Raw genomic sequence first — 23,914 nt, forward strand, 5'->3', positions numbered from 1 at the left:
CTCTTCTCTCTTCTACCTCTAGGGCGCGCTCTACACACCAGCACCACCAGCAGCACACGGCGCCATGGGGAACGCAGAGAGGAGCGGCTCCACCAATCAGAGGCGAGCGTGGCCCCTGGAGACATGAGCACCCCGCCTCGCCGCGCCCCCTTAGCCATGCTACGCTAACCCAATGTGCCGATGTAACCTCCTATTGAAAATACTCGCATTTATCAAACAAAATGTGTGACAATTAGGGCAACTAGAAATTGAAACGGAATTTGAAAATCACAAAGGTAATTTAGTTAATTTTCCGACTCCATGGGGTGTAGAAAATTGGATAAAACTTGCTAGCTGTAATTTTATTTAGAGCTCTACAAACATGATCTGAAATGCATGGGATTCTTGTATTAGCTTAGCGGTTTGGATTTCTGTCTTCTCTCAAATTTTAGTGCTTTTAAATCTGATTTTTTTATGTCCTCTGTGAACTAATTGGACAAATATTACTCTCCAAAATTTTTACATTTCCGTTTAACCCATACAGCAAACACCAAATACATAAAATATCCCAGAAAAGTTGCGTAATATGGACTAAACGTAGCCAACTTAACCCATTTGCACTGGTACTTCGAAATGGCTCGATTTTGTGGCGTTAGCCGCTAGGAGTCGACGGGTTGGTTGTCGAGGATGGAGGTAGAGACAGCCGAGAGGTTGGCCGGTCGTGAGGGTCACGTGGGTCACAGGGCAGTGGCTAGGTGGGGCGTGCTCTGGCTCGCCTTGCTCTCCGCGGTAACTCTGCTGCCCCCGGTGGCGTCGGACTGCTGGCTCATCGAGGGCGAGAAGGGCTACGTCTGGCTGGCCATCTGCAGCCAGAACCAGCCGCCGTTCGAGGCCATCCCCGTGCACATCAACAGGTCAGTGAGCGCGGACACGAACGCCAAAGCACAACGTCCATCATAATGAAGCATTTTATCCAGTCAGTTAGATATTGGGGGTCACAGCATGTATGTCTATGGCGGAATGTCCTGCAGTTACCATGGTGATGCAAAACACACATCATCAAACACAGCCAGATGAGTTGGACGATAGTTTGAAAACTGAAGAAAAAAAATACTAAATGCTTAAAGCTGGGGTTGTGTCCTGTATTCATGTGTACTGTGGAGACCAGTGTCATGATTTATACTGTGGATGAATATAACACCTCCGGGCAGGCTGCATTGCCTTGACCCCTGACCTATGACCTCACCTCAGCGCTAACAAACACACACAGAATGTAACATTATTTTATTGCAGTGATAAACATTTTTCTTTGTCCCATCAATGAGAGACAAGACAAGGGCACCATAAAAAGCTCAGCACGATCAACAAAACAGGAATCTCCTGTAAAATGGAACTTGAGAGAAAAAATGTGTTTATTGAAACCACCATGAAACAAGTAAAACATGAAGTCAATCCATTCACCCTGCTCCTCCAGAGGAGGTCTTCACAGTAGACATCAGCTGATATGTTTTTTTATCACGGTGGATACTGATCCTAGATTAGCTTTTCCAATACTTTGGGCAGATATTTAGGACAGATTTTGATTATTTTCCCTAAATTATATAATTTGAAACGACTATAAAGTCATCCACAGCCCTGTTTTACTACAAGCAGAATAAGAGAGTTGCGTTGTCACTTTGTGTTCAGAGTCCTCTTCGCAGTTCAAAGAAAGCTTCATGCTTATTCTTTAAGCAGCTTGTTCGACCCAAAACTCTGTCTCGGAGATTCAAGACCAATAACTGATATGCTAAAAAGTGCAAACATTGGCAACTATGTCTATCTTTAGTTCCCAGTCCACAGACAGACACAGTCCCATAGTCCCTTCAGCACCTCACCAGGGAGCACCCAGGAAATATTCTCTATTTACAATTCATTTTTATCCAAGGTAAAAATCTGCATATAAAACAGCATTTAAAATATTTCATCATATAGTTTATTCACTGCATTAATATGGACCTGCTGACCCCACACTATAATAACAAAGGTTAGAATATATATGGGCGACAGAGAGAGTGTCTACTGATCCAAAGGTCACTGGTTTGAATCCTGCTTTCAACACAAACATGAGTTGGCGGTGCAGTTCCAGCTCCCACACATGAATGCTGTCGTTGTGTCCTTGGGCAAGACACTTAACCCTCCTCGCCCCCAGTATCTGTGTATGAATGCGTGTGTGTGTGAATGGGTGAGTGTTTCCTTGATGTAAAGCGCTTTGAGTGTCTTGATGGTGGAAATATATATGCAGTGATTTCAGTTTGTGATCTTACATTCAAACAGGCGTTCCAAAGTAGAGAGTTTTCTGAGAATTAAGTATAATTTCATAATCACATCTAAGAACAAAAACTCAAATTCATTTTCAGCCACAGTGGAAGAACAATTTGGGCACCCTTCTTTAAAATTCAATATCCAAGCTCGAGTTGCATCAGTAAATGATTAGTCTGATATAACTGTATACTTCATTACATCCTGCTTCCTTATCTTTCTGCTCAGTAAAAACATGCCAGGGCCTTCTTGCCTTTAGCTTGACCCAATAAACCACATATGTAATTCAAAAACAATCCCCACATGGGTCAGACGTTGTAGTTCATATTCTGTATAATGTGTTGTGTTTGCAGTACGATCATCGACCTGCGTCTGAATGAGAATAAGATCCGCTCGGTGCACTATTCGTCTTTGAGCCGCTTCGGAAACCTGACCTACCTGAACCTGACCAAGAACGACATCAGTTACGTGGAGGACGGGGCTTTCTCTGCCCTCTTCAACCTGCAGGTACGAGCCACCCTGTCCGTACTATGTGCCCTAATGTCCCACTATAACTTTGCAGTAACATCATGCTGGGAGTGTGTACCTTTGATGGAATATTCAGCAGTTATGATGGCGACACAATGCGCACATTAGCAAACATTGTCTTAAAAGTTTTAAGATCATATGAAAACTCAAGAAAAAATAGAAAATGGATTTAAACAACACATTTTCAGGAGCCTGTGATCAATGTGAGCGTTCATGGTCCTGTTTAGATGTTTGATGTGCAACAAAAACGGTAAGAGCGACTTACTGAGAAACTGCTGGCTAATGCTAGCTAGCTTATGACTCTAATTTTATGTGTGAGAGATTTGTTTAACAGTTCAAATCAGCTCCCCTGTTGTATCTTCAACTAAGTCAGTCCTTTCTGGTCAGATAGCGTTAAATTAAAACTCAGATTAAAGTCGAATTTTAGTAACAGAGCTTCAGACAGAGCAGTGCTTACAGTTAGCATCACACTCCCAGGGACATCAGCTGCAACGTATCAATATTATGTGCACTAATACTACAGCTACTACAGTCCACTAATATCCCACTATAACTTTGCAAAGACATCATGCTGGAGGTGTTCTACATGTATGCCTATGATGGAATGTTCAGCAGTTACCATGGTGACACAATGAGCGCATTAGCAAACGGCATCAAAAAAGATTTAGGTCAGTCTGATTGCGTTAAATTAAAGATCAGATTAACGTCAAATTTGAGTAACACCTTAGATTAAAGTCGAATTTGAGTATCAGAGCTTCAGACAGAGCAGTGCTTACAGTTAGCATCACACCCCCAGAGATTGTAGACGACATCAGCGGCAAAGTATGAATATTATGTGCACTAATGTTCCACTTTTAGAGGCTACGTGGGCCTTCTCCGCCTTGCCCGGTGCGGGTTAGAATAGACTCGTTCAACTTCCTCTGTTGTCATAGATACGTAGGCCTCAGAAAAAGTTTGTGAGATTAAAAACGAGAGCGACCGGCGTGTGCATCTGACCCTGACCCTGCGGTTGACGTGAGCTCACCTGACAGCGGCGAGCGCACACATGATCTGTCTGAGTCGGTTCTGATCAGAAACATACTCGGCGGCGTTCGTCCTTCGCTGTCTCCTCGAAGCATCCGACTACTTTAGATCTGTAAAATTCCACATATACTCCCGGTCAAAACTTTGGATACACTTGTTTATTCTCGTGACTATTTGCATTGTAGAGTCGCACTGAAAGCGTCAAAACTATGAATGACACATATGGAACGTAGTAAACAAAATATGAACTCAAAATAACTCCGAACTTGTTTTAGAGTTTTAAAAATAGCCAGTTTTGCTTTGATCACTGCTCTGCACTCTTGGCATTTCTTGACCCGGACGTGACACAGCTGTGAAGTGAAAACCAGGTTTGCGCTGAATCTTTGGTACATAATTCCATCCATCTTGCACCATGTATTTGAAGTCTTAAAAGTATTAAACATAAAGAAAAAAAAAAACTGAATAAGGAGGTGTGTCCAAACTTGCAAGTCCAATCAAGATGAGTAGAACAGAAAAACATGAAATCAATATGTAACAATCTAAACATACACTGCTGTGGCGATGTGTGTGTAGAAGGTGATGTGAGTTAGTTGTATTCAGCAAATGCTTAAAGTAAACGCGAGACCTGCACTTCCTCGGAGATGTTGCAGGATTTAAGCCAAACAAGCCTCATAACTTAAGTTCAACTAAACACCTAAATCAAGATTTCAAGTCATTTTGATGTGTTTGTGTTAGAGCTCCCCCTGCTGAGTGTCCGGTGATGGTTTATGGACTGAAAAACTGCCAATAGGAAACTTCTGGGGGTTTGATTTATCACGTTTGGACACACCTACTCATTAATCTTCTGTTGTTTATTACTTTCTATATTTTAGATACAAACTGAAGACATCAAATATCTGATGCAAGTTATGTGGAATTAGGCAGAAAAGAAAAAAGTTAAATAAAACTGATTTTTTTTTAAATTATTATTATTTTAGATTCAAGTATCCACCCTTTGCTTTGCTGACAGCTTCATGTTTGCATGTCACAGCTGTGCCTCAGGGTCAAAGACATGAAAATGGATTGGGTGATTCTCTATTTTTACTTAATTTGATTGGATAATAAACGGTGTAATTATAAATGATCGCTTTATACAAATCAAAAAGCAGTTTGTGAAGAAAAGCTGGAATATGGCTGTGTCCGAGTGACCTCCAAGCTCCTAACCCCTCACTCACTCGCCCCACAGTGTTTAGTGGACTTTATAGAGCCCTCACTCACAGAGCGATTCTGACACACAGCTCATTACATTCAGCTCACATGACTCTGGCGTCTGGGTGAAATAAACTCTGATAAACTCTGATAAAACTTGAATTCTGTCATAAATAATGATTAGCTTGGACTGTCACACAATTATTTATGGACTAATAATAACCGTACATGTTTTTGTGAAGCTGGACTGAAGCAGACTGGATTATTCATTTTATAACAGCTCAAGGTAAGATAAGTGACTAATGCTAGCAACTTTACACAGCAACAGTTTATTTAAGGTTTTATTGATAATCAGGATGAGCAGTGTGATAAACCAGCGCTTCGGTCTGCTTCATTTAGTCATGTTGTGTCCAGTTAAAGACCTATCGCTGTCTGCTGTTGTTTTCCTGACTCTCACAATGCATTATGGTCTATATTGACCAGTCTAGTGACCACAGATGCCCCCTACTTTTCAAGGTGCACTGTGGGAAATTTTGAGTGCACCATTTTCTCACCAACTGGACATTTGAACAGCACTAAAAAATGGTTTGACCCCTGAGTAATGCCCTTAGTGGAGAATAGAGTGGACATGTGGACACAGCCATTATGTTGAAAATGACAGGAAGTAAAGAGTTCTATTTTAGGTTTCATATCCAAAAGTTAAAAATATTTTTTTCCAATACTTTAAAGATTATTCCAATGAAATAATTCCTGTGTACATTTGAGAAGTTTTGGCCCACTCAACGGCACGGTTGCTAGGTTACAGTTATATAATTCCCTAGCACGATGTCATGATTTCCAACCAAAATAGTGTTCAAAGGGAATAAAGTGTAAGTTTGTTTTTGTAAAGTCTTAAATGTAATGACCTTAACTGTGTAGTCCAACCTACCACTTTAAACAGTAGAAAGGATTATCTTCTCTTCTTCTCTGTTAGACTCGTGCTCTTTTCCCCGTGCGTTCAGTGTAGATGTGTTCTCCTCCCTTCCTGGTTCGGCTCCCGTCTCCTCTTTGTTCCAGCCCGTGTACGGCGCTCATGTCTGGCACCTCCGCTCACATTCAGACTAATCCCTCTTGCGCTCGTCTCCAGGTGCTCCAGATGGGCTTCAACAAGCTGAGGAACCTGACGGAGGGCATGCTGCGTGGGCTGGGCAAGCTGCAGTACCTGTACCTGCAGGCCAACCTCATCGAGACCGTCACCCCCAACACCTTCTGGGAGTGCCCCAACATCGAGAACATCGACCTCTCCATGAACAGGTAGCTCTCATCTTTTCTGCAAAACACATGCACGGGGGCTTTAAACACGCTTTTTGTTGATTTCTCGTGTTTATTTTTATGTTGGGTCAAATGTTTGTAGACTTAGACTTTGTAATAATAGTGTCTCATCCATAGAATTACACTGCCAGTCAAAAGTTTGGGCACAATTTGTTTTTCTATGTAGTTTTTCTTTGTTTACTACTGTATTTTTTTGATGAACATGAAATATGAAGCAAGATGTATTGAATTATGTAGCAAATATAGCTGTAGGAATGTAGTTTTTGGTGGGGTTGCAGATTTTGGGTGTGTTAATAACCTTCTTACTCAACAGCCTTTCAGCCTTTGTCACCTTCACAAAAATACATGACAAATACAAAGTGAAGGTGCAAAATACAATTTGACGCTCGTGCACACTCAGACTCACTTTACCACACAGGACAGACGAGCAGGCATCAGAAAAAGATGAATAATGATCACCCTCTACACGTGGAAAGAATGTCATGTGGAAATAATGTCCCTACACATGTGATGGTGGTCAATGGGGCAAATGTTAAAGTAAATGTCACTCTTTAACAGAATAGTGTTATGGCAGCAACGTGTAGCCTTGTCTTAATCTGACTGCACTGCCCTCACATGTGTCACTGCTGACCACATCTGTAACCTCCTGAACCCCATACATCCATGTCCACCAGCACAATCTGCTCTACAACATCACAAGCAGCGCCTGACGTCTGTGTCTGACGTCTGGCGTCTGCATGTCTGTGTCATTGATCTATTATGGTAAATGTGTCCAGCACACAGACACAAGCGACGCTCTGTAACTTCATCAGTTTTACTCACCACGCTGCTGTCCTGCTCAGATTAAGCTAAATCCACCGCTGTGAGACAGGGGACACATGCTTTTTGTCCTGTTTTTCTCACTGTGTAAACAAGGACAAGTCCTGATGCATTAGTTTTAAACAAACACGACCTGTACAACAAATCCAGGCTGTAGCTCCAGCAAAATCCAAACTTTTAGGGATCCATGTTTGTTTTTTCCTCTTAATCCAGTCCCTGTTTGTCATTTTCTCTGTTTCAAAAGTCCTCCACAAAATAAAAAGGGCAATATGCTGCTGCTGTCACTCTGTCACTGCTCAGCGCTCACAGGTTAGCACACAGCATATACTATTGCACCCCCAGCACCCCTAGCACCCTTGGTTATGGTAGCAAAGAAAAAAAAAAAGTTAAATAACTCAACTAAATATTTGAAAAATATTTTAAATCCCAGTGCTCAAAGTAGCCTCCCTTTTCTTTGTCAACAGAGCTGCAAACCCTTGGCCTTCTCTCAATGATCTTCACAATGAATTCTCCTGAAATGGTTTTCACTTCATAGCTGCCGCTTCAGGGTCAAGAAAGGCAAAAAGTGCAAAGCAGTGATCAAAGCAAAGTGTGCCTATTTTTCAAAGTCTAAAACGTGTTTTGGGTTATTGACTTTATCTTTTGTTTAGCACATTCCATATGTCATTCATAGTTTGGATGTTTTCAGTGAGAATCTACAATAAAAATGTCATGAAAAAAAAAAACCATAAATGAAGAAGTGCATCCAAACTTTTGGCTTGTGTATATTTGCTATTATTTGAAATTTTGGCATAACTGAATTTTAAAATATATCTGGATTCACAGTGCAATGTGTTACTTTGGCCTGTATCAACTCTACTTAACAGACAAGATCTCCATTCTCAAGGTTTCTCAAGGATTCTCAAGGTGGCTATATTTCATTGCTAATAGACGTCTTCCATTTGCAAGAGATTTATTTATCAGTCAATCAAAACCTTTATTGTCCCTAGACACGGCAATTTGGTGCCCAGTGGCAAAGTCAACAGACTATTTAGACAATAATAACATTAATAGGTGCGGTAGACACAACCCATTTAAAGGTCAAATTACACAGAACTGACTCTTGTGAGCTTTTAGCTCTTTAGCTTTTTAGTTAGAACGCATCAAAATCATCAAAAAACCTCATCAAAAACTTACTCAGAGTTGTGTTTTATTTCATACATTTGAGTAATGCTACATTATTAGTCTGTCTACAACTCCGAAGCTCAAAATCCTCTGTTCCACCTTGTGATGTCATGAAGTGGTAGTTTTCAAGTTGACAGCTAAGTTTTATCTTTAGTTCAGTAGAGACTGGCAATTCTAGATTTGAAATGATCCAAATGATTCTAGTGAAGGAGTATGGAGTTTAAAAACACAGTGGAGTATTTCCTGTACTACTATATGACATCACAAAGTGGAACAGAGTGTTTTCAGTTTGAGAGAAGAACTCAGCCTAAATATGAAGTGTTTGTGTGTTAAACATGTGTGAATGAAACAAAATACAACTCCAGGTATGTTTTTGATGAGGAGCAAAATTATAACAAAGATAGATTTATGAAGTCCAATGAATTAAAAAGACGCCCTAAAGATTCTGCAGGTCTAAAGAGATCCAGTGCAACAGTCAGACATTAGATCCATTAACTGCACAAGGAATAAATGTTTAAACCTCTTCTTTGAGGGCAGCATCACAAACTCAGAGGGTGGTCAGCGCTGGACAGAATGGACCGGGCTTTCTGCAGCAGCTGTTTGTGAGACTGAGCTGCTCTGATCCAATGATCCTGCTGGCCTCTTTCACATTTTCACAAAGCGGCTTTTATTTAGACTGAAAGATTACCTTAAAGAAAGATGAGACAAAAACATCAAAAAAGACATATATAATATATATATATTTGTTTTATTTTATGTTTTTTTTTTTTTATATGACTGTTTTTATGTTTTTTTTTTCCAATTGGAGAGTTTAGGTCATGGTTTCAGTTTGTTGTCAACAGTCCCCAGTTATTTGTGAGACTCCTCCAAGTCCACCTCTGCAGTAGTTGTTGGTTGACACTGATCTTCAAATAGTGAGACAGGTCCTACACACATTCTTCAATTAATTAACATTTTTATTTAAATTCTAAAAAGGAAAAAACTTTGTCAAGAGTCACATACATACAGTACAGTCCATCTTTTTGAGACCATCTGTTCCTTTGTGTTTGCAGGATCCAGGTTCTGGATGGCAGCCTGTTCTCAGGGCTCACCAAGCTGACCACATGTGAGCTCTACACAAACCCGTTCAACTGCTCCTGTGAGCTGCTGAGCTTCCTGCGCTGGCTCTCCCTGTTCCCCAACCGCACCAGTGAGCGTATGGTGTGTGACACCCCCCGTGGCTTCTCCGGATACAACCTGCTCAACCAGAACCCCCACATCCCCAGCCAAGGCAACGCGCTCTACATGCTGAGCTCCGTGTGCTCGGACGACGGCAGCAGTATCACGCCCCCGTTTTTGGGGCTGGGGGAATTGACCACACCTCCCCCAGACTCTGTGTCCCCCTGTGGGCTAGACGACTGCGCCTCAGGGACCCTCCCGGATGAGACCAACACTATTGAGATCATGATATCTGACACCAAACCCATCATGACGCTGAAGCAGGTGCTTCACTCCAGCGCAGTGATCACAGTGCAGATTCCATATCCCTTCAGGAAGATGTATATCCTTGTGCTCTACAACAACAGCTTTTTCACTGACATCCAGAACCTGGCGAGCCAGAGAGAGGACATTGAGCTGAAGAACCTGACGCCCAACACTAACTACACTTACTGTGTGGCCTCCATCCGCAACTCCCTGCGCTTCAACCACACCTGCTTGACCATCTCCACAGGCCGCAGAGCCCGGGGCGAGCGCATTGCCAACCAGTCATCTGCCACCCACTACATCATGACCATCCTGGGATGCCTCTTTGGCATGCTACTGTTTCTGGGCTGTGTGGTGCACTGCCTGAGGAAGAGGAGAATCATGGAGGAGAAGGAGAGGAAGATGAGCCGCATCCAGAGGACTTTGATCGAACTGAAGTACGGAGGTGAGGGGGGCATAGAGGCCAGTAGTGGGGGCTCCCAGAAGCTCACCTCTGGGGACAGTCTGTCCAGAATGCCCTACATACCTCCAGGTGAGATTGATCCTTACAAGCTACAAGAAGTGATCGAAACCCCAGCACATAAGCCCACCAAGATCAATTACATGGAGGTGAGAGGTTCTGTGGAGAGGGACAGAGACAGGGAGAGAGAAAGGGAGCGAGAAAGAGAGAGGGAGAGAGAGAGGGAAAGAGAGAGGGAGAGAGATATGTCACCTCAGAACAACCCCCAGGGCTCTGTGGCAGAGATCTCCACCATCGCCAAGGAAGTGGACAAGGTCAATCAGATCATTAACAACTGCATCGACGCCCTCAAGTCAGAGTCCACGTCCTTCCAGCAGGGCATGAAGTCTCCCTCCTCTGCAGGAGGGGGCGCAGTGTCCACAGCTGAGCCTCAGCTTGTTCTCCTGGACCAGGAGGTGGAACGGGGTGGGCGAGAGTTCCTGTCCCCTGTGTATAAAGGAGGCAGAGCGCGAGAGGATCGACGTGGGTTCCACCACTCTCTACAGCGCCACCACAGCATGGAGGCTCCGCCCACCTCCAAACGGCCCAGCACCTCCTCGTCCCCTGGGTCCGCCCGCAGCCCACGCTCCTTCCGCTCCGAGGGGGGGTACCACCCCTCTGAGACCCGTTACATCGAGAGGAGTTCCCCCGGAGAGAGAGAGCGAGTAGAGCCCATCCGCACTGCCCCTCCTGCGGCGGCCATCTTGAGGGCAGAGGCCCAGAGGATCCGACAGTACAACGAGCACCGGCACTCGTACCCTGGCTCCCAGCAGCACCTGCAGGAGCTCCAGCAACACCCCCAGATCCTACAGGAGCTGCACCAGCACCCCTCTGCTCGCAACCCCTCCGTCCTGGACCCCATGACCCTGAGCCGGCAGGCCAAGCAGCGCGAGCTGGCCTACCATTACCCGATGTCCCCACAGTACCACAACCTGAGTTACTGCTCCAGCCCCGAGGAGGATGAGGAGGATGAGGGGCTCCTGTGCACCCCCACCCTGGGGCTGTGGGAGCGTTTCAAGCTGCACCGTAAGAGGCACCGGCAGGCCTCCCTGGAGGACGAGGGCTATGTGGCTGCGGGACACGCCCTCAGACAGAAGGTCCAGTTCGCCAAGGACGAAGATCTGCATGATATCCTGGACTACTGGAAAGGAGTGTCTGCTCAGCAGAAGGCCTGAGGAAACCACAATGCAGACCATCTGTAAATATGCCATGCCCAAAGGACAGGAGGACCAAACTCATATATTATTATTATTATTATTATGGGACACAAATCATAAATTATAGAGAAAAGGAGGTAGTTTTTGTATGGAAAATTATAGCTCAGAGTTATGTAGCTCTTTGTACTAAGTTTTGAATGAAAAAAGAACAAATATATTATGAAAAGAAACCTTAATATTTGCCTGGAAGCCCATCGGCTGGAGTGTGACAGCAGTGAGAGAACCTAGACTCGTTGGCACGTGACAAAGCTCCGGAGGTCCTCCACAGAACCTCCAACATGAGGGTTTTTGGTGGAGATATGGAGATGTTGAGACACAGAGACAGGAGAGCAGAGCTGATGGGCGTCCAGGCAGCAGAGACTAGACCGTGCTGAGAGTCTGAGTACCATGTGCCAAATCAATCAAAGGGCAGTAGGCCCGACTGTGTACCACGCTCACACTGTTTTTCTATACAGTCTAAAGCGACTAGAATGATATGTTCTTATTACTATTATTACTATTATTATTATTCTCATTACTGTCTTCTTATTGGACGAGGATGACTCTAAGGGCGTGGCCTGCAGAGACATCGAGCAGACTTTTCTTCAGGAATGTGCTGAGTCCTGAGCCACCCCACCCCCCGCCCCCCACCCCCTGTACAGCCCACACAGAAGTTCTATATTTGACTGTTTGTTTTGTACAACCTGATTTTGAAATCTGACTGACTTCTTCTCCACTCGGCCTCCCGAGTTAGTTAGCTACCTGGTCCCCCCACAATAGTACGTTTTTGATTTTGAAGCTAAAAAAAAAATGTTAATCTTATGAATGTCTTCGACTCCGCAGGGGAAACATATCTGCACTGTTCAAAATCAGAAAACGACTTGTGGAGACCGCACCTCTCAGCTTCTTCCCGGGACACTGTAGCTCCATTTTGTACACACAACCCTTTTTCATTGCCAGATCTGAAGCTTTCATTAATTTTTATAGGTTGGGTTCACGTGGCATAGCATTCTGTCCATATTTTAAAGTTGAGATAGAGGGCAGGTCAGAACTCTATGGTAGAATTTGTTTTTTAACTGTTTACTCCTGGTTTATGGTTAATATGTCTGTAATGACTCGATCTATCCACACGAAACAAAAACTGGCAGAAAGTTTATGTGTTCACTTTCAGCGTAAAAGAACCAAGCTGAAATTCTGATTCCTGTTTTCAATTATGAAAACGTGATCGCTGTCACATGTAAGGACTTAAAGGCACTGTACCTGTGTTGGTCCAAAGTTATTCCTCACTTACCTTATGCATTCCAACAATTTCCAAGCATCTTATTTATTCACTGCAATGAGTTTGTACGTACTCTCAGAACAGTGTGAAGTTTTGCCATGATGGTAAAGCTAACAACACGTAGAATGCTAACAGCACACTTACTGATTACAATAAAATGCTTTCTAATTAGATGCAGACAGTACACAGATGACTTATTTTGACCTCAAGAGCTGTTTATACAACATCGAACTGTGCTTGGACAAGACACATTTTGCTCAGATATGTGGGAAAAAGCAGGTACAAGCCTTTAAAAATCACAAGATTAATTTGCCAGTCCAAATCCTGACAAAAAAAATGATAATATTCAACAGTTTTGGTGAGTTTCAGTTCAAATATTTCTTCCAAAAACAATGAATCTCCCATAGAGTTACACAGTCCCCTGCCCTCTATCTGAAGTTATGCCATCCAATTCTATAATGTGAACGCAACCTATTCATCTGGTTCCACTGTGGTGCCATCGTGCCAAATTGTTAAAGTCATAAAAAACTAATTTATATACTTAATATTTACACAGATTTCTTAGTTTGCCAAACAACGAACAATTTGCACAAAATCTTTTACCATTGGCTCACTGCTTTCTTCGATCGTCCAATCATTTCTAAGACCAAAGTACTGTGGTAGTATTCTCCGACCCTCTAGCGCCATCACCCTTGAGTTGTACGCACTCACACGCCAGATGAATGTAATCTCAGTGAAAACTAAAGAGCGGCTTCGGAACTGTCGGCTGGAACCAGGGATGCACCGATCCGAATATTTTGTTTGGAATTTCAACCAGGAAAGACTTGTGCGAGGAATGGTTCATTGAATAGATAGAATTAGGGATTTAGAGCCTAGCGGGTAGAGACGGTGGTGGTTAAGAGGAGGTGATGGAGAGGTTGAGGAGGCTGGTGGAACATACCGGATAGGGCATGATAAGGGGAAAGATGATTGGTTGAGAGGCAAAGGTCGAAGGCTGTGATTGGATGAAACAAACAGGTGACAGAAAAAAGGAACGTCGCGCTAATCCATTTGTTTGTGAATGGTCTGATTCCCCAATTTAAGTCAGAACCGAGTTTGCATCAAAATCCGTTATGCACAAGCCCAGATGCTTTGCTGGTTACTTACTACGGCAACACATACATGGACAAACAACATCTATTATGCTATTGACTTATTTTAGCGACTCTTTACTCCACATGTATATTTTAAAATGTGATTAACCACCAAACTCCGCCCCAGCAGCCAGGTGTTTGTCATCAGAAACACCTGGATGTAATCAGGGCAGTCCTACGTGATGTCACCAACTACTGAAAATTGCAGAGGCCACTGGAGGAAGCACAAACTTGGATTTAAGCGTTTATGAAGAGAAAGCTGCAAGTTTACTAGTCTGCACGAAAGCTGCCAAAAAAAGAGTATATAATGCTATTAAAACACCATATACACAGTTCAGTAGTAAAAGGAGTATTTAGTGTTTACTTTCACAGTTACAACCACAACATTTAACAGCTAATAAACCTGAGCAACTGGCTTTAGTGTAATATTTAATGTGTTTGGTGATTTCAGCAGGTATCTTATTTTACGAATCTCTTTCTAAAAATCATTATGAAATTTTCTTTGCACACTCCATTTAACTCTAGCGAACCGAGGCTACAACTTACAGACACTATTTTGAACTGTTTCTGGTGAATAAAGTAACAAAAATATATAGTCAAGCTAACGACTAGCCTGACTAGACTGACAGAAATTCAGTAAATGACTCAAACTGGGGAATGAAAAATGCAATTTGAGGACAGAAATGTTAAGGAGTATGGTGGTTTATGAATTTACAAACTGCGTAGGTGGCTAGTTTATTTTTTTGGTTTTGTAGCACAGGACTAACAAAACAAGCATGAGTGAGGCAAAATGCAACTCTAGGTGTGTTTTTTGATGAGGAAAAGTTGTTTAGAGAGCCTATATAAGACTATTTTCTGATCCATGTTTTAACGTTTCCTCATCACAAACATACCTGGAGTTGTATTTTGTTTCTTTCACACACATTTAACACACAAATCCTGCATATATCAGCTGAAAAAGTGTCATGTGGTAATACAGGAAGTGCTCCATACACCTTCACTAGAATCATTTGGATAATTTCAGCCCTGGAATTGCCAAACTCTAAGGAAACTAAAAGGTAAAAGAGCAGGTACCAACATTATAACATAGATCACAAAATAACGTAATACCCTTTTAATAATGTTACTTTCCCTCATCAAAAACATACCTGGAGTTGTATTCATGGTTTAAAGAGTCAAATTTGCTTAATATAGGACCTCGCTAGAAAGAAGCATAATATTTCCCCTTTAAGCACCAGCTCTAGCAGTCAATCAGTAGGGTCTTACAAGGTAGCGGTAAAATAATTGATTTCTGCCTCCCACCGAGTGATAAAATGTGAAGAACTCCTGTCTGGACTCAGCTCGACTTTAAGCCCGCTGTCAGAGCAAGATAAAGGTGGAGTTTCCATGGCGACCAACAGCGACAAAAGCACCAGTCGTTTAAATAATCCTCTCTTATCTGCTTAGAACGTGCTATGGAGGAGCCCTCAAGTGCAGTCTGACTGACTCCAGAGCAGAGGTGGGTGTGTAGATACCATTTGGTGGGGGTTGGGGTTACGTTAGGTCACAACTAAACTATAAACAGGTTAGTACTTGGAGATAGGGTCGTTGGCATGGCGACGAGGAGGTTAGTTGCTTTTTCTCAGAGCAAAAGGCTTGACACGGATCTGGCTGCAGACCTCCACCCAGAGGACCCAACCCGCAGACCTCCAGCAGAAGGCCCTCACTTGACTTGCCTCCATCCACAGGTCCCTAAAAGTAAACAAGCAGCAGCGATGCCAAAAGATCACCAAAGTTCACCGTTTCCTGCCTGCTGTTTTCAACATAACACTAAAAACAAGCCCAACTAACCGTAACCGTTATTGATTTGTGCCTAATCTGAACCAGACACAGGGCCTACGGTAACACATTTGCGGACAAACTACATCTAATATGCCAATGCTACTTACAGCCTTGTATATGTAGGCCTATGTTGACAGTTAAAATGTGTTTTTTATCTGTGAAAGCATGTTTTAAACAGCTAATTAACCTACACAGGCAGAGCAGAAACAACACAAAGCTAGTTGATTTCAAACTAGAAATTAAATCTATTCGCACAAAACAAGTTGAAATGAGCTTTATCAGCTTTAATGACCTTTAATAGACTTTGAACTAAGGTGACAACTGTAATTAGGAAGAATGGAAACCGGCATGAAGCGGATGGTGCATCCTGGTGGAGGTCTGCGGTGTAGGGTCCTCAGGGGTGGGACTCTTTTGAAAGGTTTCTCAGATCACTTAGAGACTTTCGATTTGATGACTGTGCAATGCCATTTCACCCTTCAAGCTAAAACATGCAAAGCACACTACCAGTCAAAGGTTTTCTTCATTCCCATGACTATTTATGTTGTAGATTTTGACTGGAGGCATGAAAAACAATGAATGAACACATGTGGACTGTAAAAAAAAAAAAAAAAAAACTGTTTTAAATTTTAGATTCCTCAAAATATCCTTTACCCTTTGCTTTGATCACTGCTTTGGACTCTTGGCATTCCACTAATGAACCCTGACATGGCACAGCTGTGGAGTGAAAATTATTTCATGAGACTTCATCATGAAGCTCATTGAGAGGAGGCCAAGGGTTTGCAGCGCCGTCAACAAAGCAAAGGGTGGATACTTTGGGGAATCTAAAATATAAAAAAAACCTTATTATTAGTTATTTCATGTTTTTTCTTGTCTTCAGTATTTATCTGCAATGAAGAAAGTAGTAACTGACAAACTGAATAAGAAGGTGTGTCCAAACCTTTGACTCATAGTGTATGTATATAATATCTGGAGGTCCAAGTGTTGAGGTCGCCCCCTACGGTAAACCTGCCGCACAGCAAGAAGCTCCTCAGTTTGATTCCTGGGGTCTTTCTGGCAGAGTTAGAACAATATCCTTCTGTCTGGGTGGGTTTCCCTTGGGTACACCTCATAAACCCCAAAACGTGCTAATGCTAACATGCTAATTTTCCAGTTAGGTACTCCTGGCTCAAGACCTGGAGATGGGTCCCTGTTGCAACACTGAGGGATGGGTCAAATGCGGAGAACAGTTTTCTTGAGAGGTAAAATTCCATACCAACGTGTCCACTGTCCAATTACAGACGATTCAGACCATAGACTATATAAAAGTGGACTGAGGAAGTGTGACGTTACCCGTAGCATTCCGTTGCAGCCCAATGAAGCTACCTGAGGTTTGCAGTTATAGCAGCTAATCTGGAGCAGAGTTCTGTATTTGAAAATCCAAGTGCTCAACCAAAGAGCCAATCAGGAGCGAGGTTGTTGAGGTTTGTCAGGCAGAAAAATAGCAAATAAAAACGCCAGGATCATGTAGTTTGGGTCAGAACAAACATTTTAAAGGTACAGGGCGAGGGGTTCACCGTTTTCAATAGAAAGTGAGTCGGAACCAGACAACTTTATTGAAAAACTGAAGTGGTTAATGTGTAACTGGAGTGTGATTGGTCAGCTGACAGGCCTCGGTGCATCCCATTGGTCAGCAGCAGAGTCTGAGCGCTCCCACAGGGCTCTGGACTGGGATAGACTGGTGCAGGCTACTCTTACACAGCCTGAGAACATAGATGGACCATGGATGGTTTGGAGGTGGTGAAGAAGTTTGGAGGAGATTGTCTCAAGTTGTGTCCTCACTAACACTGCTCCAGGATACAAGATTTGGAATTGTGGATTGATCGTGCTCATAATTTTACATTAAGTTAAATTTAGTTCTTAAAATGAAAGAGCTGGTACGCAATGGTGAACTATGAGTGAAAGATAAACCAAGAGAGACAACGCACACTTTGGAGTAAAAGGCGTTTCCCTGAATTATAAGAAACTTTATTTTTAGAACAGTTTTAGTTAATTCCAAATACGTATATGTACAGATTCAAGATTATTCAAAATGTAAAACAAATCTGCTCTTTTGGTGTTCAAAGTTACCAACCACGCCACACCAGAGTTTGATTTAAAGCGAGACACTACAGCTGAATAGAATAAGTATTTGAGTAAACTATCTAACTGAAAATGAACTTTAAAATTTAAGCGTTGTCTTATTTTTTGAGTTAAAACTTTGCGTCTGTGTCTATAGGTACTACTTTAATGGGTTATCTTTACTTAACTATGGGGATAACCTTTGAAGTTTAATGTCCCAAGGTTGAGTTGAAGTGCAATGGAAAGTGAATAGAACAGAGGTAGAGATGTCAGCGATGTGAAGGCAGAGAATGATGGATTTAGCAAAGAAAACATCTCCTCCTACTGGTGATACTGGTGTTAGGAGAAGATGGAGAAGCTGAGGCTGTTTTTTCTGCTGCTGCAATGGAGCTCAGATATAGCAGAGTTGTAGATAAAACAGCGAAAAGAAGGAAGGGAGAGAATGCATTAATAGGCCTATGAACGTCATGACAGGTGATTGGTTGAGACGCCAAATGTAGCTAACTGCGATTGGCTAACACAGACAGACATGACAGGAACTCGAAACCACAAGAAAATACAGTCTTCCTGGTTGAATTTCACAAGCAAAAAATAAAAGTATTAGTGCGGACACAACTTTGTGAATGATGATGATACAACTGTAGTTTTGAGAATGAACAATGAGAATCAGCCCTACTCTGTGAACACAAGCACTAATGCCTCAACCATCTCCCCCCAACCCTCTGCTCTCTCCATAGCAACGGATCCCCTGCTGCTTTCAAGTGCGCGCGGGATACTTTGGACGTCACAGATTTCAGTTCTGTTTACGCAACTTGCAGCCATTCCCGTATGTTTCTTTAGTTTATAAACAAGTTCTTGAGGTTTTTTGCCAAGTTTCTGATGCAAACAGTACCTATTGTGAAATAATACAGCTATATATTTTAGGAGTAGGTGTCCAAATTTGTTAGCACGTTCAACTCACACCAAGAAGGTTCAATACCCAGAACATGTGGGGTTTTCTTTTGTTTTTTCTGGGTAAACGATTCATTTTCAATATCAGTAAACACATTTTCCAGCTGGGTACTTCTAAATATTAACACATTTTTTTTGTTACTTTCTATTCACTTAATGGTCCACTATGTAACTTTTCTGCTTGTCTCCATGGTAAGGTTGTCAAAAGTACAGGAAATCAGACACTAATCGATACTAAAACTAGTATTGCAACTAAATAGTCATTTGAGCAGATGGCCACATGGTAATATAAAAGAAAGTACTACTATTTAATGTTGAAAATCACAGTCTATTGTCTAAAGAAAGAGTTTTTTTCATCATCATGTTATTGGTATTGCCTGGAATGTTCCACAATATGGCATTCAAATGATCTTTCAAGCATTGATTCAATTACAGGTGTTTTATTTGCTAAAGAAATATGTGTTCTTGCTATGAGGGAGGGGCTCCTTTCCACAGATCTGACCTGTAACTACGCATAGTGGCATCACCTGCTCATCTATGTGTCACACTGTGGAACATTCAAGGTAAAACAATAATATCTCCATGGCGAAAAACAGAAAAGTTACAAGCTGTACCTTTAGCACCTTGTCCAAATTTGCACCAATAAAACGTTAACTGTCATTAAAAAAAATCCAGTTTTTTGCCTTATATAATTCTTATTTATTGACTTTGAGGGCTGTACATGTATTTTTGTAAACTAGTACGTCCAAATCCCCCGATAGCACTTGAAAGCAGCACCACTCCCCACGATCCGCCCAGTGAAAGCCATGATCAGGAGGCCAGCGCTCCCGACGCCCGAAGAACTGTGAACACAACGTACTCCAAAAGTGTGTCCAAATATTTCAACAGGGTGACCAGACAGAGATTTCAGTTCAAAATTCAAGGGCTTTGTTTTTCATTCCAGCATAACATCTTTTTGAATGTTGAAAAGTCCTCAAAATGGCACTTATAACAGGAAGCTGAAGCAAAAAATAAAATAAAATAAATAATAATAAAAATTGCTACACATTTTTGTACCAAATTTAATTCTTAAATTCTCAAATTAAACTAAACCCAAAATTAGTTACAACATTGACTAAATGTTCAATTAATTTTATATAACCTATAACCTGCATACTGGTAATACGAGTGATGAAAATTGGGATGGCTACCATAGTAATTCAAAACGAAATATTTTGACTTTTTAATCACGTTTTTTTTTTTGTTTTTTTTTTTTTTACATCTGGACATATTTTGGTTTATGTTAGTTAAAATTTCTAAAATAAAAATGCACCATGAGTGAATCTGGTAGCATACGTTTTGCCGCTCTAGTCTGGTCACCCTGTCATTTGCACTTGAACGCACCATGCCTCTGTGGCTGACGAGTGACCCCTCCACGATTATGACTTTGACTCCAGCAGCCTTAAGAAAACACGCCATCTTCTCAGACTTTACTTTGCTATCTGAACAGTCTGTCCACACTTTGTCCACAGAGCCTCACGGGTTGACCTTTGACCCTTCTGTGAGTTTCTGGATGTAGCCGTGTGCTCTGGTTTGGGGCCAGTGAAGGACTCTTTGGGCTGGGGACATTTGGGACAGGTCGGACACTGTTTGAGGAGGGTTTTTTTGCCATAGGATTTCTCAGAGGCTTGCATTGCTTCTTTTCTTGCCAACCATTAAAGATGAGCACAATAAACTAGCCTTTCTACAGCTGTGTGGTTTTGTGAATTTGCACTGTACATACACAGTAAAAGCCAAAAGTAAAATCTGCCAACTGGACAAAAAAATGTTAGAGTGAAGACATTTCACTGCTCTTCCAAGCCACTTCTTCAGTTCTGGTCAGATTGCAGGTGGACACTGCCTTATGTCTATCTGAAGGGAGGAGATAATTACACTGAAACTGGGAACAGCTTTTGTTTACAGTTTCTGTATGTAGGCTAGGTCTATTGAGCTACATTAAGTGTGCACTGTGCCAGAGACATACTCAGGGCCTAGCCTTTACAGAGCCCGAAGTTGAATTTGCCCTGGGAGCCCTCGCCACTTCATCACAACCACTGATAAAAATACTGCAAATTCTAGAGGCTCACAACAGCAATAACCACAAATATAACAGTATAAACATGTAAGAAAGGGGGGTGTGCCTTTTTATTTCTTGGTTTCTGGTGCATTTTAATGTGCTCTAGTTGGCGTGGGCTTACATCTATCAATTCTTTGTCATAAAATGCATAATTGCATAGAGTAGCCAAATGATGTATTTAAGCAAAGGGTACACTTATGTCAAAATCATATCACTCAAGAAATACAAAGCAGTCATCCAAGTTAATAGTTGCATAAGAGAAACAGCCTGGACATAACATCAGATTTATAATTATCAGATCATTTGGACTGAACATTAAATAAGAGGATTTTAGAATCACAGTATTTTTATGTTTATTGTGGAGCTTTGGGTGCTGTGATATCACCTAAATCAGTAGGGATGCACAGATACGATACCAGTATCGGATGCCAGTATTCGTACTGTCAATGGGCTGCCGATACCAAGAGCCGATACCACTGTAACGGTGCTGCCTCTTGTTTGACTCACAGCTCATCTCTCACAGAGCAGCTCTGCACATAAAGCTGCACATTGTTCTGCACATTAAACACAACTGCAATCACATGTGACTGTCACATGAAATATACAAATATTTAGGACTTTAAAAGGTTTTTAAAGTTCACAGAGGATATCAGTGCAGTGCTTGTGTTTACAATAGTATCATGCTAATGTTGCTAAGTGGCGCTGGTGAGTATTTGCTTGTGCTGCGTTGTAACTTATTATAATTGACAAACACATTTAGGACAGAACAGAGCGGGTTCAGAGTCACTTTTAAAAGACGCACAGCATGAACATATGTGTGAAAGTGTGACCCTGGTAAAAGTAACACAACACGGTGTGATGCTAACAGTGGCTCGTCAGCAGTTAGCGTGTTAGCAGTTAGCGTGTTAGCAGTTAGCTCGGAGCACAGACTGCACAGAGGAAGTGGGAAATATTAAAGCCAGATGCTTAACTAAATAAATTACCACAAAAGGACAAGCCACAACCACAAACAGCCAGTGTAATAAAGGGACTCACCTGCTGTCCTCTGTCCCTCTGAGGTGTGTCCTGTCTGTCCTCTGTCCCTCTGAGGTGTGTCCTGTCCACAGTTATACACGTCCAGCTTCACTGTTTTATCTGCAGATCCACTGGTGTAAAATAGTGACATATTTCGAGTCTTCTCTGAAAAGTTCCTCTTTCCCCAAAACGATCTTCCTCTGGACCCTTCATGCATTGTCCTGTACTTTAGGTAAACTGAACTGAACACTAACTTTTAGTCTTTTAGTCTGTAAAACACCCATGCAAATGTCCCTCTGCTGTCTCAGTGCTCCCAGAATGCACCTGGAGGGGAGGGGCCCTTCACACCAGTGTAAACATGTAGTTTGTAGAATTAGCCAGGCAGTCAGTAGGTGTGAAAAACACCCACTGAGGGGTGTATGAATATACTTTTACTTTTAGCACAGACACTGTACATACACCACACAAAAGCAAGTTAGACTTCAACAACAATTAAAGGTGGTAGGCCATATTGGTTCTCTTAAATACTTAGGACAGAATTATATGATGTGTCCATATAATGTTTACTTTATTAATAACACTTGTAGTGTTGATTTGCAATTCACAATAACAACATTACAAATATAAAAGACTACATGAAATAAAGTGTCCAATGGTATCTTTAAGATCTGCATAATCTTTGTCTTATGTTTTTCACAAATATATAACTTAAATAACTTGCAGTATTCTAGTGCAGAGCGGTTTTCTCCAGACTCTAAACAAACATTTGTGACAGGTCTGTGATGATTCATTCTGTTACAGTCTTGCACATGATAACTACAGGTGGATCAATCTATCAACGCTCTTCATTTGTCCCCGAGGAGCAATTTAAGCAAATTTAGCATTGAAATATAATAATAAAATAAAGCTCAAACAGCAACAACCCTCAGGACAAAAGGGTCCCTCCTCTGTGTCCTCTGTGTCCTGCAGCATCACAGCAGCTTCCAAGAAGAGCCAGGTGAACTCTGCAGACACAACAGGAAAACCTCTCCTACGCCTCAGATGTATAACATGTATGACACATGTATGACACATGTATGACACATGTATGAAAGGACTAGCACTGTTCATTGTGCAGTCTGACAGCAGCAGGAACAAAAAACCCACAGAACCTCTTCACACGGCAAGGGACCCTCTTGAGGACACCTCCTGTCCCCACCTCTGGACTTCTTGATGACTGTGTCCAGCTTCTTTCTGGGTCTTGGAGGCAAATTAATCACTGAAATGATGAGTCTAGTGAAGGTGATTCAATTGTTTGTGCAGAATTACACACAGAGACAGCCTCACCAAATGAGTGATCACAATTGTCAGAAAATCTCAATCACATATAATGGTTCAGCCCCAGTTCTTATAGCTACACTGATGAAATGTCATAATCCAAGCTGATAAAGTGGGAAAAAACTAAAAACAAAGATGGAACAAACTTTTCATTAGAGTTAGCTGGAGCAGAGCTAGCCGTGTTAGCGGTTAGCTGCTTACCTGAGCACACTGTAATCAGCTGCACTTGTGAGCTAGCTGGAGCTTTGATTAGCAGCAGTCTGACAGATTCAGGACAATGGGAGAAAAACAGCTTTTATGGTGAGACGAAAACCCGCTCTCACTGATGGAGCTTTGATTACATAATCTATTTACTACACTTTGCGACGTCTTGGAGCTTATCCTGTGCACAGACTCACAATCTGGGTTAGCTTCTGTGAATATTATCTGCCTTTCTGTGTTAGCATCAATAAGCTAATAAATAAAAGACACATCCAAGAGTCAGCGCGCAGTAAACACTTTTCCTTTGAGCATAGAGATGTAACCTACATTATGAGAATATTCAATAAAATTCACATGAGATCAGAAACACTAAAAGTTTTACTGCCTTAAAATATTTGAAGTTTTTTTTATTTTTTTTTATTTTATTATTTTATTGTAAACACACAAAACCAGTGTTTGGATATAATTACTTACACTAGACTACTGGACTTGGATGAAACCAAATTATAGATCAGGCAGCCTAACTATGATGTATGA

At 41.9% G+C, this 23,914-nt stretch overlaps 1 protein-coding gene across 1 annotated transcript; it reads left to right on the forward strand.

Annotated features, from left to right (window-relative positions):
* Positions 1 to 666: 666 nt before the first annotated feature.
* Positions 667 to 11,448, forward strand: LOC117375532 (protein ELFN1-like). The gene is made up of 4 exons (XM_033971892.2): positions 667 to 893; positions 2,631 to 2,784; positions 6,143 to 6,309; positions 9,363 to 11,448. Exons 1-4 carry the CDS (start codon positions 667 to 669, stop codon positions 11,446 to 11,448), a joined length of 2,634 nt encoding a protein of 877 aa, XP_033827783.1.
* The last annotated feature ends 12,466 nt before the right edge of the window (positions 11,449 to 23,914 follow it).

Source organism: Periophthalmus magnuspinnatus, chromosome 1 (assembly GCF_009829125.3).
Source record: "Periophthalmus magnuspinnatus isolate fPerMag1 chromosome 1, fPerMag1.2.pri, whole genome shotgun sequence".
NCBI lineage: Eukaryota > Metazoa > Chordata > Actinopteri > Gobiiformes > Gobiidae > Periophthalmus > Periophthalmus magnuspinnatus.

Bases quoted from the DNA above. Each gene is read 5' to 3' on its own strand.
- LOC117375532 (XM_033971892.2), top strand. From the start codon at position 667: ATGGAGGTAGAGACAGCCGAGAGGTTGGCCGGTCGTGAGGGTCACGTG. The intron at 2,785-6,142 runs GTACGAGCCACC...GCTCGTCTCCAG, and splicing joins CTGCCCTCTTCAACCTGCAG to GTGCTCCAGATGGGCTTCAA. The intron at 6,310-9,362 runs GTAGCTCTCATC...TTGTGTTTGCAG, and splicing joins ATCGACCTCTCCATGAACAG to GATCCAGGTTCTGGATGGCA.